Genomic DNA, 17100 nt, shown 5'->3' on the forward strand with positions numbered 1-17100 from the left:
AATTATATGTATATCAATTTATAGATGTTACAAAAACACTGTTATCCTGCCTTGGAATGTGATGTTCTTATTTGGAAAACACAAATTGGACATTGTAGCTTTAAAATAATGGCATATATGTGTGTACAAAAATAATTAATGGAAAAAGAGCCCATTGATTTCATTTGAAAAAGAGCAAGGAGGGTAATATGGAAGAGTTTGGTGGGAGGAATGGTAAGATAAAAATATGTAATTTGTATTATGATTGTAGAAAATAAAAGAATTAATTTATAAAGTAAAAAAAAAAGGGAAAGAATGCAAAATTGGACCAGGAAAGTAGCTAGAAAATCTGGTTGGACTTTGGAGGTGAAAACACCAAATATATCATATGAATTTATCAAGGCATTAATAAAATATTATTTTAAACTGCTATTCAGTTAACATCCTTAATACTAGGAGCAGTCTTCAGTATCATCCTACATAGAAAAAAATAAAAGTCAAGAAAATATTCCTTTGATGTGGGATAGGTCCCCTGAATTTATTCCAAGAAATAAAGAACTTTAGCTTTTAAAAAGTTTTTGTTTTATTTTACTTTCTGAAGCTTTTTTTTTTTTAGTTTATACTATAATTGCATCATATCATTTACCTTTTCCTTTTATTCACCCAAAAGCTCTTACATATCCCTCACTCTCTTTCAAATTCATGGGTTCTTTTTCTTTAATTTTTGCTATATGTGTATATACATATTCCCAGATAAATGAATATAACCTCCTCAGTCCATATAATGTTATTTGTATGTATGTTTTCAGAGTTGATCATTTGGTATTAAATAACCAAATGATCTTCTCTAGGGAAGACTATTTCTCCATCTTCATTGAAAGAAGTTATGACAGGGGCTTAAACAGGGCAGGAACCTTGAGGCAGGAGCTGATGCAGAAGCCATTGAGGGAAGCTGCTTATTGGCTTGCCCTTCATGATTTGTTCAGCCTGCTTTCTTAGAGAACCCAGAATAACTATGCTTGGGCTGGCTCCAACTACAATGGGCTGGCTCTTCCTTATCAACCACTAAGAAGAGAATATCTTACAGCTAAATACTATGAAGGCATTTTCTCAATTGAAGTCTCTCCTTTCAGATAACTCTAGTTGAGAAAGGTTGACATAAAACTAATGAACATAGTAATGGTTTGTTTTCTTCTCTGAGTTACTCATAAATTCCAGAAGCTCTGTAAAATTATCACCATTTTGTGACATGGCCAGGATGTCAGAGTCCAGAGATACAGTGAAGGGATTTGAAGAGAATCAAACAGTTCATTACTCAATGTTATCTTATTATGCTAGTGTTTTATGTTGTTAATAACAATATATTTGGTAAGTTAAAAAAAGTGACAGATTTTGATGATCCCTCAATGGAAGGCCTCACCCTCCATGGGGGGGGGGAGAAAGAGGATGGGATGGGGGGCTGTTAGAGAAAGGCATGGGAGGATGGGACGGAGAGGGCACTGGGATTGATATGTAAAATAAGATTGTTCTAATTTAAATAAAATTTATTAAAAAAAAAAAAAAACCAAAACACTTGAATTACAGGTACAGGTTCATTTTTTATGTTTTTAATTGAAATCTAATTACAGACCTCATTTCCTGCCTCCAGAACTTCCCAGCTACCTTCTCTCAAACCTTTCCCATGGCCCCTCATTCTTTGTCTCTTTTTTATTATGTTTATTTCATTCAAGGGCATGTGCATACAGAAACACACAAATACATACACTAACTTGTATATATCTGGAACTTGTTTTTGTCCTACATAGTCTATATTTGTATTTGTATCTGTTTTGTTTTGAGGCTGACCACTCTGCATTTGGCAAAGAGCACTGGAATTCTTCCCAGAAGAAGCTATTTCTTCCCCTACCAGAAGTCATAAATTGCCTTTAATTCCCCCTTCCACATTATTATTATTTATATCTTGTTTATACAGCCATTTGTGATAGATTATCACAGCAAATACTCTGGATCTTGCAACCTTTCTATTCTCTCTTCTGTAGATTTCTCTAGCCATAGACGTGGTATCTGCTATGTAGATATATCCACTGGGGCTGAGCGCTCTACAAACTATTGAGAGAATATGTGTTGTTTCTCTTTTTGGGTCTGGTTAACTCACTAACTGTCATATTTCCAAGGTCTATTCATTTATATCTAATTTCGATGATTTTATTTCTTCTTTGCAGCTGGATAACTTCACCACTATCTGTATGGACCACATAGTGCATACAGATAATGGTGTATACCACTGAAGATAGCTTAAGGTTTTTTAAATTTTTTGTTACTTGGATATTGTAAATAGGGTAGCAATGAACATATCTGAGCAAGTGTTTGTTCTTTATGGTGCCATAGAACAACAAATACCATTTCCTAATGCTTTAAGAGGGATCAAAATCAACTTCAAAAGGGATTGGGAGTCAGAAAAGAGCATTTATCTTTCCATTACAACCACTGACTCCATCCTCATCCCCCACCCCCTTTAAGGAAAATGACCAGCCAAGTCAAGGTCTGGAACTCTGTGTAGCAAGATCACCTATCTAGTATCATCTGTCTGTTCTCCAAATAAGACTTTTTATATAATTTTACTAAGTTAAAATGCCTACTACTCAGCAGTGTCTGGGACCAGACTTAACAAGGTAATGGTTAGACAGAACTATATTTCTGGCTTAAATTTCTATTTGTTGATTTTATTATTTTATATATGTTTGTTGATCAAAACTGTACCTGGACAGGCTTTCATGGACATGCTTTTCCTACAGTAAACACTGTGAATTAATGGCTATGTAAAGCTCATTCTATTCTGGGAAGGTTTCTAAAAACAGCAATTACTTCCATTTGAACAAAAATACTAAAAAAACTTATCCCTAGGAAAACAATATTCAACATAAGAAGCCCATGCTGAAAGTTACAGTTTTGATCCAAGTATTTGTATACTGTAGTTTCAAAGATTATATATTGATGTCCATGTCAGATGCCATGAGATCACCAGACCAAATTTGTTACCATAGTACAATAGTTTACACCAAAGTGAGATCTTAAACAGTGCTTCATATTGTGATTATATTATGCCATATCAAAAAGTAATAAACAACAATCAAGCAGGTTTCTATTGAAATACTTTGTTGAGTTTCTTCTGCATGAAATGTTGCCAACTTGTTCAAATTTTACAAGTTTTTCTCAAAGAATAGTCAAAGTCGTGTTCTGGAATAAGGCAAGATGAATAAGCGATGCAAACCATTCTGAATCTGTTTGGTCTTAATGCTATAGATGACAGGGTTCATAAAAGGTGGGAAAAGGAAGCAGATGTAGCTCATTGTGATATGGACCACATGAGGAGCGTGCTTTCCAAATCTGTGAATAAATGTCAGACCAACCACAGTGACATAGAAGACCAGGATGCAACAGATATGGGAAACACATGTATTGAGGGCCTTACTCCGCTTCTGTAGAAGCAATCCCTGACAGTCTTGAGAATTAAAATGTAGGAGAAACAAATAATCAGAAAATCTAAAAGTCCCATACCAAATACAACAATAATTGGATAGAGAAGATTGAATGTGATGTCAGCACAGGCTAGCTTGATGACATCTTGGTGTAGACAAAAAGCATGAGAGAGTACATGGGATCGGCAATAGGGAAACCAATGCAGACGAATGATTATTGGCATGATTGATAGACCAGCCCTAATAAATACACCAACACCAATCTTTATTACCCTAGTATCTGTAAGGATGGTGGAATATCTTAATGGGTTTCTAATGGCAATGAAACGGTCATAGGCCATTGCAAGCAAGACCCCTGACTCTACAATAGAGAGCGTGTGGATAAAGTAGGACTGAGAGAAGCAGGCTCCATGGCCGATCTCCCTGTGATTTAACCACAGTACACCCAGCACTGTGGGCATGGTGGTCAATGTTACTCCAAGATCTGTAGCTGCCAGCATAGCTAAGAAATAGTACATGGGCTCATGGAGGTTGTGGTCATCCTTAATGAGAAAAAGAAGGGTGCCATTGCCAAAAAGTATGGAGATATAGGCCATCAGCAGTGGGAGAGATATCAGGTGATGGGCTTTCTCCAGACCTGGGAAGCCAGTGAGCAGAAATGGGCAGGTTGACATGTTAAGCCACACTGAGGGCATTGTAGAGAAAAATTTCCACGTCAGTTCTTTGGGGTTTTCCCTTTGGAGATGTTACCTGCAATGTGGGTGTTCAGGGGTCCTTCTTTCCAACAGCAATGACAATTCAATCATTCCTGGGTGCTTTCAAGGTATGGAAAAACAGGGTATATAAAGAACAGCTCTATAATTATTTAGAGTTCACTATAAGACTACTGGAGTGTGTGCTAGATAGAACTATGCATGAAGAGTACATCTGTATGAAGTCTTTGTTAATTCTGTACTAGAAACAAAATGAAGGGAGAAATCACTATAATTGAGTATTTTTCTAACAGTGTATGTGCTTATACAATATTTTTCATGGTACTATGCATCTTGACTGTGGGTGGTGAGATTGCCCTGAACATTTCCCAGAACAAATGAAACCTAGAAGGTCAGAAAGCAACCAAGCATTGTTTGAAAATCAAGTATGGACCTCTACATCAGAAGTAATATAAACATATAAACAAATACATAAAGGATATTTAAATACAGGGATTGATATGTTTATTGTATCAATAATGGTTATCCAATTGATAAAATTATAGAGATTGAAAGAGGCTTCAAAATGATATAAAACTGACCTTTATGCATTTGTCTCTAAACTAATAAGCCTCTCTTTTTGAGCAGTGTAATACTCTAGCTTTTGGTAAACTCTATCAGAAACTTCAGAATTTCATTACCTGTATTATTTAATAATATATGTTTCATTATATATATTCATATTTAATGATTTCATAATACATTTACAAAAGAGAGACTATAATAATTGTTTGAAGGCACTGTTTGGTAATACAAGATAAATGACTATAACATACAACCTATTTAGAAAAACAAAAATAAATATGGATTTTTTTATTGTTGGAAAACTCATATATGCATATTGATTGTGATTTAAAGGCTATGAAGTCAGATAGAATTTACTTACCCCAAGAAAGGTTTGTGACTCAGAATTCTAAGGTACCATTGAATACTAGCAGTCATCTTCCAGCATCATCCAGCAAAAATATAATCATTTTCTTTTATGTTTGGTGTGGACTACATGCTGTACAATCTACATTTTTGGTGTACTCTTAAATGTTACATGACCCGCTTTCATCTATGGACTTCATTCCTCAAGACTTTGGTTGCCATTCCACTACTGCTGTTTTCTAATAGTACAGAAACCTAGGGAGCCACTTAAGATTTGCAGTTGTCATTTATAAAAGATGATAACTATATTTGTCTTCATCTTGTTAAGAATAAATGAAAATTGCTAAAGATAATGCCTTCTTCACTTTGAAGCTTTTGTTACTACAAAAACTGCAATGGATAAACATCTGTCTTATCAAGCTTTAGACTTGTCAAGTGATAACATTTCCTTATGAAATCAATAGGAAAAAAGAATATGATAATACAGGGGTTTTACTTTAAGCAATGGACTTAGTTGAGTGGCAGATGTTGTGCTGGGCAAGATAAAGCTGTGGAGTGGTTAAATGAGAAATTCTGACATTTCTGATAGTGGGACTGTGAAAAGTTGAAGAAAACAACTTTTGTCAACATTTGAGGAAAGTAGAGACAGTTTTAGAGAAAAAAAATCACAGGGTTAAAAGAATGCAAGTCAGAAAAATTAGAAGGCAAAAGAAAAGACAAACACACAATTCATCTCATTGGCACTCTGGTTTGCTCTCACACCCTTCTTTGAAGTTAACTTTAGCGTTGTTTTTGCTATTGTTATTATTAATACTATTATTAATAATAACAATTGAGAATTTAATATGTGCATCTAATGAAATACACTTTATTTATTATCCCCAGCAAATTTCTCCACGCACTGACCCAAATTTTGGGTCTTCTTTTTTATATTTTTTATATTTTATATTTATATTTTACACTGGCATAGGTAACCCCTAAAGAAAACATGCTGCAGGCACAGAGGGGAGATTTTTAGACCCATGACCATCACCCATAGGTTCTTAGCTGGCAATACTGCTGTTTTTCTCTTACTGAAAGTTCAGATACCTGTTTCCAGTTTTGCCCTGCCCTGGTACCTAAGAGCCCTAAAAGAACATTCATTCCATACCCTCACTGACCTGAGATTTTAACCTTGTCCATTCATTAATGCCATTGTCAGGGAGCTTCAGATATTTAGCTTTGTGAAGAATTTGGTCAAAACACCTTTGTTCAGACACTGCACAAAAGCCTGGCTAGTAGGAGCCTTTATTCAGAAGTATCTCCCCAGGGATCAATTGTAATTTAGGTTACTTGTTTCTCCTCCTTCTTTTGGTCATTTCTTTTCTCCTTATGCCTGTCTCCCCCAGTGCACCCTCCTTTGTGTGTACTCTGAATCTTGGGATTATGGAACTTTTATCAGCAATCTCCAAGACTTTTATTTATATTCTAACTTTCACTTGAGCCTGTTGACAGGATGGTAATATAACTCTATTAAGATATGGAAACCTAAACACAATGGTTAGGAATCTGTACTGCAACCATGTTTTGGGAAAATTATATTTTCCACTGTGTTTAAGAAACCTGAATCCTGAACCTAAAATAGGTAATATGTGTAAATTAAAGAACAAGATTTTTGTTGAAGCAAGAGTACCCAGGTAATAATGCCCTATTAGGTATTTGTGTTATTGTTAATCAACCAATCACCAATTCACTGATGGCCATTCATTCATTATAGTATTTTCCTGTTACAGGTTAGGTTATTCAAAATAAGATGCTATTGGCACAGTTCACAGCAAAACGTTCATTATTAGAAAACTAGTAAAATAAAAATGTATAGAATTGAAAAGAAGAAATATTACTGAGGTATAGCTTGAATGATCAGGCCTTTAAAACTCCTCCTCAATTAGTCAGTAGATGAGATCTTCTGGCACCATGAGGTCATAATATTGAGCACAATGGTTCTCTATAGCTTGCCATCTGGTATTGATGGAGAGGTGGAGACTGGATGCTGATCCCACTACCATGACTGTGCAGGAAGTCTTTCCTTGAAAAGAAATCTGGACAGTATATTCTAATATCATCAGTAGCATCCATTGATATCCTACATAGCTGAGAATTGTGTATCACATCAGAATCCCAACAATTAAGAGACAGAGCAGGAAGATCACAACTTTAGGACCAAGCTGGAATATGTAGAAAGTGCTTGTCTAGCTAGAAAAAGAGATTGGAGAGATGGCTCAGCAGTTAAGAGTGCTTACGGTTGGTTCTTCCATAGGACTTAGTTTTAATTCCCAGCATCCACGTAGTATTTATAAACTGTAACTCCAGATCCTAGAAGGTTTACATTCACATCAGATCCTAGAAGGTTTACATTCACATCCTTAACCTAAGTTTCTACCTTACACAAATCAATCAACAATTAGAGAATGTATTAGCCAATAATATGTGGATGGTTCACTAGTTCCCTCCAACTAGATATCACAGGAACATATGCTTGAGCCTATATTAAATAAGTGAGTGATCAAAATGCATCTTAAACTCAAAAGACACTAATTGACCTTTACATCCAAAGGCTTATTTAACAAAATAAAACTACAAACAAAAAGAAAAAAGTTCTTCATATTGAAGTTTAGTGTCTAGTATTAAAATAAAACACTTCCTACTGTAGAATTTAATGTATCATAATATATGAAAAATATTGGTAAATTAAATAATATTTATAGTTAACAAGAAACTTAAAAATATACACTTATATTCATATATAATTCAAAATTGCTGTTGCATAGCAGCAACATTTCAATAAAAGGTGGATTTATAGTAAAATGACAGGATATAAGAACAGAAAAATAGTTTATCTAAAGCCAAATTGCTCAAATTGTATTTTTTTTATAAAGCTGTTGGCCAATGGATAGAGCTTCTTATTGGCTAGCTCTGTCTTAAATATTAACTCAGTTCTATCAATCTAAGTATTTCCAAGTGGTCTTGGCTTACTGGGAATGCCAGACCTCCGTCTCTTTTGCCTGCTACATCTCTGCAGAGAAGAGAGAAATTTCCTGTTTGTCCCTGCTTATATTCTGATTCTGCCCATCTATGTCACTTCCTGCTAGTCTATACAGACCTCCAGACTTTATGATTGGCTAGTGGCAGTATCTGCCATGCTATGTCACTTCCTACCTGGCCAATCAGTGTTTTATTCATCAACAAATAAGATAAACATATATACAGAAGAATATTTCCTATCATCTCCTCTTTTCTGTCTAAATAAAAAGAGGGGTTTTAACTTTAACATAGTAAAATTACATATAACAAAGCAGTTGTTAAATAAGAACCATAGTTAACAATATTTAGCCCATTAACATTTAGCAAGATTTAAAGAAAATATTCCAGCACTTATCCTATTTTTGTGAGACTAAAGTCGTATATGTAACTTATCTTTAATCCTAACTAAGGAAAACTATAACCATAACTATCTGTCTTCACTCCATCAAAGACCACAGAAGGATAATATATAAACTTTAAAAATGATAGAGACAACTCACTGCCTGGTCAGTCACCTGAAGTTCTTCTGTAATTTTCCATCTTCAGCCTGTAGGCCATAGGGTGTCTGGCAGACTTCTCAGCAAAACAGGAAATTTCAAATTGTCCCACCTGTGTTGGCAATTTGTCAGTCATTTTTTTTCTGTGTCCTGCAGAATGTCTGGCAGAGTCTTCCATGAAGCAGTAACACTGTAGCAATCTCCATCTTCTTTCAGCAGTCACTTTTCTGTGGGTCTTGCAGGTCTACTTTATAAAGTATATAGTTAAAGAATCTAATAAGAGCAGTATCTTGCCCAAATGGCTAGTCTTGCCATATTGGAACCAAACTCCACAATGAGTTTCTTTGATTTCCATCTTCCTTTCTTACCCAGGTGGTGTTGCCAGGAGCAGTAATATCTCACTGTCAAGAAAGACCCTGACCATCTTAAATGCTATATTATGAAGGTCTTTAAAAGGTTTGATGAATAGTTATCCACCTCAAATATATCTCTGAATATCTAGAAATACTAACTAACATAACCATAACTTTTCACCATTATAGGTGATTATATACAACCTGTATTTAATTATGCATTACATTTTAAAAGATCTGTTAAACAAAACACCTAAATAAGAATAGAAATTTACATATCACAAAATTGACCTTAAATTTATATCAATAAATGAAAGTCCATTTCAACACAAAGTATTCACTTCTATATCATAATCTCCATTTTACCTTTAAAAGAGAAAAATTATCATCATTAACCATTTATAACCAACCCCATTAAATTGAAAACAAACTTTTATAAACAATATTTGGGAATTTGGGCATTGTTCTTTTCAAAGTGCTTCCTGCTTTTAGGGGTTGCTGTCTTGGGGTTCCTGAGAAGATCCAGAAGTCTGCAAGGCTGCCTTGTCCCAGCTGTTTTGAATGTTGGATCACCTGGAACATTGCTTCAGGGGTTTTTGCTTGATCAAACCATATTAGTTTGGAAGGAATCCACAACTTTTCATTTTCTATGGAAACATAAATTAAATCTCTTTTTCAAAGTAACATATCCTTATACTTAAATTTTGAAGTCAAGGCATTTGAAAAATATTTAAATCAGATTAATTCAGCATCATTGATAATCAAGTGTAATTTAGTAGCTGATCCTTCCATAGCAATTGAGCAATTCAAACACAACACATACAGTATCCAGTCCCTCTGTGTTTTTTCCATTTTTTACATGGCTTTTTTTATTACTCTATTTCTTATACTTCTATTTTTTTCATTTATTGAGGCAGGGTTTCTCTGTGTAACTTTGGGTGCCCTGAAATTCACTCTGTACACAAGGTTCACTTAGAAATCATAGAGATGTGCTCGCCTCTGCCTCCTGAGTGCTAGAATTAAAGGTGTGTGCCACCACACACAGCTATTCTCTTTCTATTTTTTTTAAACTACTTTATCATGTTTCTTTTTCTCTCCCAAGCCTATGTATATTTAAAAACCTTTAGAGGTTTTTCTTTACTGAATCTGCCTTTACTGTAAATCTTTATTTTATTTTATTGGCCATGAGTCTTTTATCTGATAAACAACAACTTTGTTAAAATGAAAGCCATGGCTTTTTTTAGCCACTGTCTATCCAAGATGGCTGGGGTTTACTGCTAGCACTGAGAGCTGTGTTCACTGCCTTGGTTTATGCTGCCATCAGTGGCACTGCCACTGCCACACTGCCAGCTGTCCTACACACCAATTAATTGTTAACAGGGTCTCTCTCTAAAAAAAAAAAAAAAAAAAAAAAGAGCCTAGTGGTCAGGTGTTTGTTTGTTTTTCTGCAGCTTATGCTGAGTCAGGAAACCTCCCTTAAAAGAGCCCCACAAATCTCTGCTTGTTTCTAGCAAAACAGAGCCCAACCAAGAAGACTTGCTTGTCTCTGTTGTGTTGTTTCTAAAATCCCTTTTAAAGCTTTTGTCAAGTTTTAAGTGAAAATACTTAGTACCCTCTTGTAGGCACCATTTTGTTATGAGCAGTTTTCTCGCCAGCCTGGTCCCAGAGACTTGTCAGCCCCAAAATAACACACAGAGACTCTATTAGTTATAAAGCTGTAGGCCAATGGCTAGAGCTTCTTATTGGCTAGCTCTATCTTAAATATTAACCCATTTCTATCAATCTAGGTATTTCCAAGTGGTCTTGCCTTACCAGGAATGGCTGACCTACATCTCCTTTGCCTGCTACATCTCTGCAGAGAAGAGAGCTCAAATTGTATTTTTAACTTATTTATAACACTGAGTGTTTATAATTAACCACTCAGATGGGCTTGAAATAAAATTGATTGCATGGCCATTTGGAGGTAGAATAGATTGATCACTTTTCTTCTTGTTGTGGCCAAAACCAGACATGAAGCAACTTAAAGTGGAGGAATTCACTTTGGCTCACAGGTTCAGGGTACCATCCACTTAGGGTGCCTTGGTACAAAAACTGGCTTGGATATGGGTAGTTCAGGAAACAAAGAAAAGGAATGGCACATTCAACTGCTTTCATAGTCTAGGGCCTTAACTCATTGGCTGTTACTGCCACATTCACAGTGAGTTTTCCCATCTCAGGTGAACCTTACTAAAGATGCTCTCAAAGAAATGCAAAGAACAGTGTCTATTAGGTTATTCTTATCTAGTCAAGTTGACAGTGAAGATTAACTATCAGTTCCTGGCATAAAATATGTATCTAATAAACAAGTGATTTAGACTATTATAATTACTTCTCTGGTGACCATATCTCTATTTATAGTAATAAAGGTTTAAATACAAAAATTAGACACAGCACCAAAAGAGGAGCCATCAATATCTTACAAAAGAACAAACTTACAGGTTTGATAACTTATTTCACAAATAAATATGGATAAATTATATATATATATATATCCACTCTTTTTGGATTTCCTTTATATTTTATTGATTTTTATATTTTTGAGATTATAATTTCATTATTTTCCCTTCCCATCCTCCCAAGATTTCCCATTATCTTTTTATGTTCTAGTTGAAGTTCATGACCTCTTTTGTTATATGTTGTTGCATGCATATTTATGTATACATATGCACATATAGTCTGAAATGTAACCTGCTCAATCTATGTAATACTACATGCATGTATATTCTCAAGGCTGACCATCTGGTAATGGATAACCAATTGGTGTGCTATTCTCTGGGGAAGAATATTTCTCCTGCTCTCAGTATTCCTTGGTTGCCTGTAGTTCTTTCTGTAGGGTTGAAGCCAATGTTCTTTCTCCAATCTACTTTATCATGTCTATTAAAGAAACTTCTTTTAAAAATTGTGTTGCATTCTTCTAGTAGTCATTTGAAATCATCACATAAAATTCCTTTCAATATAATATCTGATAATAACCACAAATATACAACAGAAAATGATAATGCCTGACTTATAAAACTTGGTACAAATAATTGTCAAACTTCAACACAAATATGAAGTTTCATGGAAAAATGCTCACATGATTGAAATGATATGATAATTTAAAACTCTTCTAATGGCCCAACAAGATAGCTCAGTAGATAAAGATACTTGATATAAAATATAATTTTAGCTCTGACACTTGGACCCACATGATGTAAGAAGAGAACTGGTTCTCCAAAGTTGTCTTCTGACTACAACATATGCTATGGCATAAGCATAAACACACATTTATATATTTGGTGTGCATGTGTGTATGTGTGTGTTTGAGAGTGATGAAGATTGAGAGAGAGAAAGAGACAGAGAGAGAGAGAGAGAGAGAGAGAGAGAGAGAGAGAGAGAGAGAGCCTATCACTGGCCCAGAAATCACAAAGTAGGCCATCAAGAAATCCCTGGGTATTTGCTTATCTACACCTATTCAGCTATAAAAGCATACCACTATTGAATGATTTTATTTATGTGGGATCAAACTCAGGTTCTGTTGTGTGTAAAGAATACCACTTTACTGAATGAGGTACCTCCCAACACTATGAATTTTTATCTTAAAGAAAACAAGTACTAAAATCTCAAGAAGATGCATGTACTTACATGTTTATTGGGCCACCACTCATAGTAATAAAGGTCTAGAAACTACTGTACATTAGCATTTTTCATGAAAAATGAGAATTGTGGTGTACTTTGAACGGGGCAATGCTCAATCCTAAAAAGAATTGAATATTCTGATATTTGTGAAAGCGTGAATGAAAGAGAACCTATTATGCTAAGTCAATAAGTTAGAAAAAGAAAAGTAACTGTTCTGCAGTATCACTCATATTTGGAAGGTGATAGAATGATTATCACCAGAGACTGATGAATGAAAAACAAGGGAAGATATGGATAACAAATTTTGTTTTCTGATATGTGCCATAGTGACTGTTTTATAATATGAGACTCTTGGCCAAAGTCCTTAGTATTATATAAAATGCTCTATTATCTTGACAAGTATGAAGTCAGATATGACTCATCAGGGTATTTCTACTGTTCTAGGATCCAATAGCCATAATATAATGAAAAACCCTCACTTTGTGATAAATGGCAGGTGACCATACACATTAATGTACATTGAGCAAGAATTTGAGTGTAGTGGTAATTGATTGCTAACAAAAGAGATAGTTGGTTTTCTTTAAGGTGGTGCCCCCATGAGTGATCACCAACCTAAAAGTAATGATTAGAACTAATGGGACTATATGGGATCTAAGAGATGAAAATAAATAAAGACACAAAATTGAGTCGTTATACAATGGTAGTGATATATGTATCTTAGATACGATGGGGGAAGAAATAAATACAATTTAAGATTGGATTGGTATGCAAAATAAGATGGTTTTTAATTTAAGTAAAACATTTAAAAAGATTTTTCGAATAATTAAAAATATTTTTATAAAAGAAAGAAATCTTTACATATTTTGGAGATCAGTTCTCTGTCAGATGTGGGGTTGGTAAAGATCTTTCCTATTTCTTTCCTATTCTGTTATTGTGCCTACTGGGTTTCCTCAACCTCCAAGGAAGTGACTCCAACTGCAAAAGCAAAAGGTTTTTTTATTGCTAACAACAGAACCGGCTGGGACCTCACTCCATTGGAAGAGTAACTTGCAAGGTAAGTGCTTACAATTGTGAAGCGTTTTTAAAGGGAAAGGGAGGTTTGAGACCACAAGTCTCAGCTCATAAGGTTTCCATGGTTACAGATATTTTATAGAGTACAAAGTTGTTACAAGGCAGGATTGTTGAGGTCACCTGCAAGGTTTGTTTTTCTAGGACTGGCAAGCTCACTGGCTTTGTCCTGAAGATAATAGAGGGGCAGAGAGAATGTCTGCACAGTTCGTGTATAATGGTGAGCTCCTGCTTTGTTCTTTTATCTCCTGAGAACAACATGTGGACTCTGTACTCTACAGTCAGGGAGTTATCTACTGGCAGAAACTCTTGTTCTTTCTAGTTTTCCCTTCTTGCCATAAGTCCTGTGCATTTTAGTTATTAAATTTCCCTTACACTGTAAGCTGCCATTTTGTCTTATGAAAGCTTCTCATTTTCATGAGGTCTTATTTATTCATTGTTGTTCTCAGTGACTCTGATACTGGTGTTCTATTTAGGAAGTGTTCTCCTGTGCCCATTCATTGAAGGCTACTTCCTACTTTCTCTTCTATGAGGTTCAGTGTTGCTGGATTTATGTTGAGGCCTTTGACCCATTTGGACTTGAGTTTTGTGCATGGAAATAGATATGGGTCTATTTGGCTTCTTCTAAATGCTGGCATCCAGTTATGTCAGCACCATTTGTTGAAGATGCTTTCTTCTTTCCATTGCATAATTTAGTTTCTTTGTTGTAGATGGTGTTATTTCATCTTGGCATAAGGTCAGAGAGTTCAAAACTATCCTTACTCTTCCAAGGTTAAAGTCATAAGACCTAAAGTTCTAGGGCATGTTTACTATAAGATGTTTGGTATTGGTGTTGGATTTCTTATCTAAATAACCAGAGACTTGCTCTGAGAATTGCCCCTTTGGTCTGAGCTGAGGAAGAGGTAAGAGCTAATGACTGGGTGCTTTGCTTTTCTAATCTTCAGCTTGAAGTTTGAACCCCAATATCTGTCTCTGGATCTTTTATATTTTGTGTTACATAAATGTATCTGCAGTTAATGAGAATGGGAAACACTGTAGAACCTGTCCAACTCAGCCACTCCCTCCTTCAAAAATGAAAATGATCCCCTTTGCATCGTTTGTTACATTCCTACCTTAGACTTTCTGCAGGTGAGTCATCCTTATTCATGTTCTAGCTGTGGAAATTTACAATAGCAAAGAGTTTCAAAACCAACAATATTGTTATTGTTGTATAGGAAAACAAGACTAAAAGAATGGATAACAAAGTGCATATTTACCTCTCAAAATACACATAGGTAAATACACATCTCTGAATGTACAGAATTGATGAGAGACATTTGGTAATCATAAACATAGCAATATATATGTGCGTGCATGCGTGCGTGTGTGTGTGTGTGTGTGTGTGTGTGTGTGTGTTACATGTACTTTAGGGTTTTGCCTTTAATAAAGATTGTAATAGCTTCAAAGATTTCTCTTCACAATTGATTAATTTTAATAGGTGACAATAATTATTTTGTGAGACATATTTCTTCATAAATTAGAATGAACCATTTATATATTAAACCATTTTCCTATGTAGAAAAGTAAAGGCTATGTTTCCCAGTCTTTTATGTATCATAATATCACAACTAACATACCTTTATATGTTGATGAAAATACAAGAATTATGATTCAGGGAAAAACTGTTAGGAAAAATGGCACTCTTGGTATTTATGCAATGAAAAATGTCTCTATAACATGAGCCAGCATATATATGAAGAAGATCATTGATAACAAGTATTTGGAGTTGCATAACATCTGATAGTCAAAATGAACAACCACCAGAAATGATTTCTAGATGTGGTGAGCAGTCATTTCTGCAAAAGTGAAAGGGCTTAGCTCTATGTCTCAGTGATATTTGCACAGTTGTTGAAGTCACTTTGTTTTGTGAAGATAAATTGAGATTTCCCTACTGTATTGGTACTGTATTTGAATTAGTCCTGGTTTTGATGCATTAATTCTTAGGAGTCATTTAAACCACAAAAAGTAGTTTCTGGTTTTTTTCTCTAATATTTCTAGAAATAACTTTGTCAACTCAAGTGTTGAGACTAATATTTACCCTTCCAAACCTATATGAGCAATATTGGAGTCACTTCGATTAAGAGGAAAGTACTTGTGGACCATTGTAATACTTCACATGTAAAGGTCATGTATAAGTACTAAGACAGAGATTGGTTAACATTCTGGCCTTATAAGATTATTTGATCACTCATCCATTCATTAAGAATTGTACAATATCCTTCTCTTTTTCTGTGCTGAACATGTTATCTTGTTTTTTAGTTGCCTCTGAAAAGCTGCACTGGTATTAATATGTGAACTCAGACAAAGAAATTGGAAAATTAAATATGTCTGTGTTCCCATGGTTACCTCTGAACTTCAAAAAGACACACTCAGGTAATGTGTGAAAAAACTATGAGAACTGACCCTTTACATGTGAGGTGACTTCGATTTTATTTCAGCTCAGAGTAGACATCATATAAAGGAAGTAAAGATTTAATTCACATGTGAAGAGTGTTAAAATGCTGCTTTTTCTCTTGATCTAGTAGATATTTCTGCTATGTTTTCACAGACACATGTATGCAAGTTACGTTTGGTCATCATAGGAGAAGCAAGTGAGAATCAAAAATCCAAGAAACTTACACAGCAAGAAACTAAGATTTTTAGCCATTTTGAACTTCATTGTTTTCTTTTCCTAATCCTCCAGTCCTCCCTGTATGTGCACAGCTGGCAACAACTGCCTAAGAAATATCATATTAGTTTGAAACTTACCTAATTGATGAAAAAGAATCCTATAGTTGACTTAGTAGTTTCTAAAAGATTACAATCATTAAATACTCCCTCAATAAGAAAAGAGAAAAATACTAACTTCTTGAGAATTCAAAGAGAATATGTTTAACCTGGGAGTTAAATAAGAAGTAATTAGGTTGTGTAAAACACAAAAGAAATAAAAAAATAATAAGTATATATTTTTGAATATCATATAGAATTAAAAATAAATAAATTATTCCAAAAATTAGAAGTATATAAAAGTGATTGAAGTCATGACACTAGTAATATTAATATCATCTTTATATTGTAGCATTTTTAATTTTGAGATTAAATTTACTTATAACATTTCTACCTTCCCTTTCCTCCATGCAGACATCATTTTACCCAAGAAAATGTTACCCTGTGTGGTTTTTCCAAGTTGAGCTAGATTCATATTTGAAGAAAATTTATCTCACTATATTGAAACAAAGGGTATTAGGTAATAAGCTACAAAATAGTAATTAAATTAATGAGAAACCTATGAAAACAAATGTTTTTAATCACTTAAGCTTGTCTCATTCAGCATATTTATATACTAAAGTAGATAGGACTAGGGTAG

At 34.6% G+C, this 17100-nt stretch overlaps 1 protein-coding gene across 1 annotated transcript; it reads right to left on the minus strand.

Moving 5' to 3' along the window:
* Window positions 1–3203: 3203 nt before the first annotated feature.
* LOC127228066 (olfactory receptor 51B6-like) lies at window positions 3204–4153 on the minus strand. The gene is given in 2 exon segments (XM_051192504.1): window positions 3204–3475; window positions 3478–4153. Coding segments are annotated over 2 exon segments (948 nt in total).
* Window positions 4154–17100: the final 12947 nt, after the last annotated feature.

Source organism: Phodopus roborovskii, unplaced genomic scaffold (genome assembly GCF_943737965.1).
Source record: "Phodopus roborovskii unplaced genomic scaffold, PHOROB, whole genome shotgun sequence".
Lineage (NCBI taxonomy): Eukaryota > Metazoa > Chordata > Mammalia > Rodentia > Cricetidae > Phodopus > Phodopus roborovskii.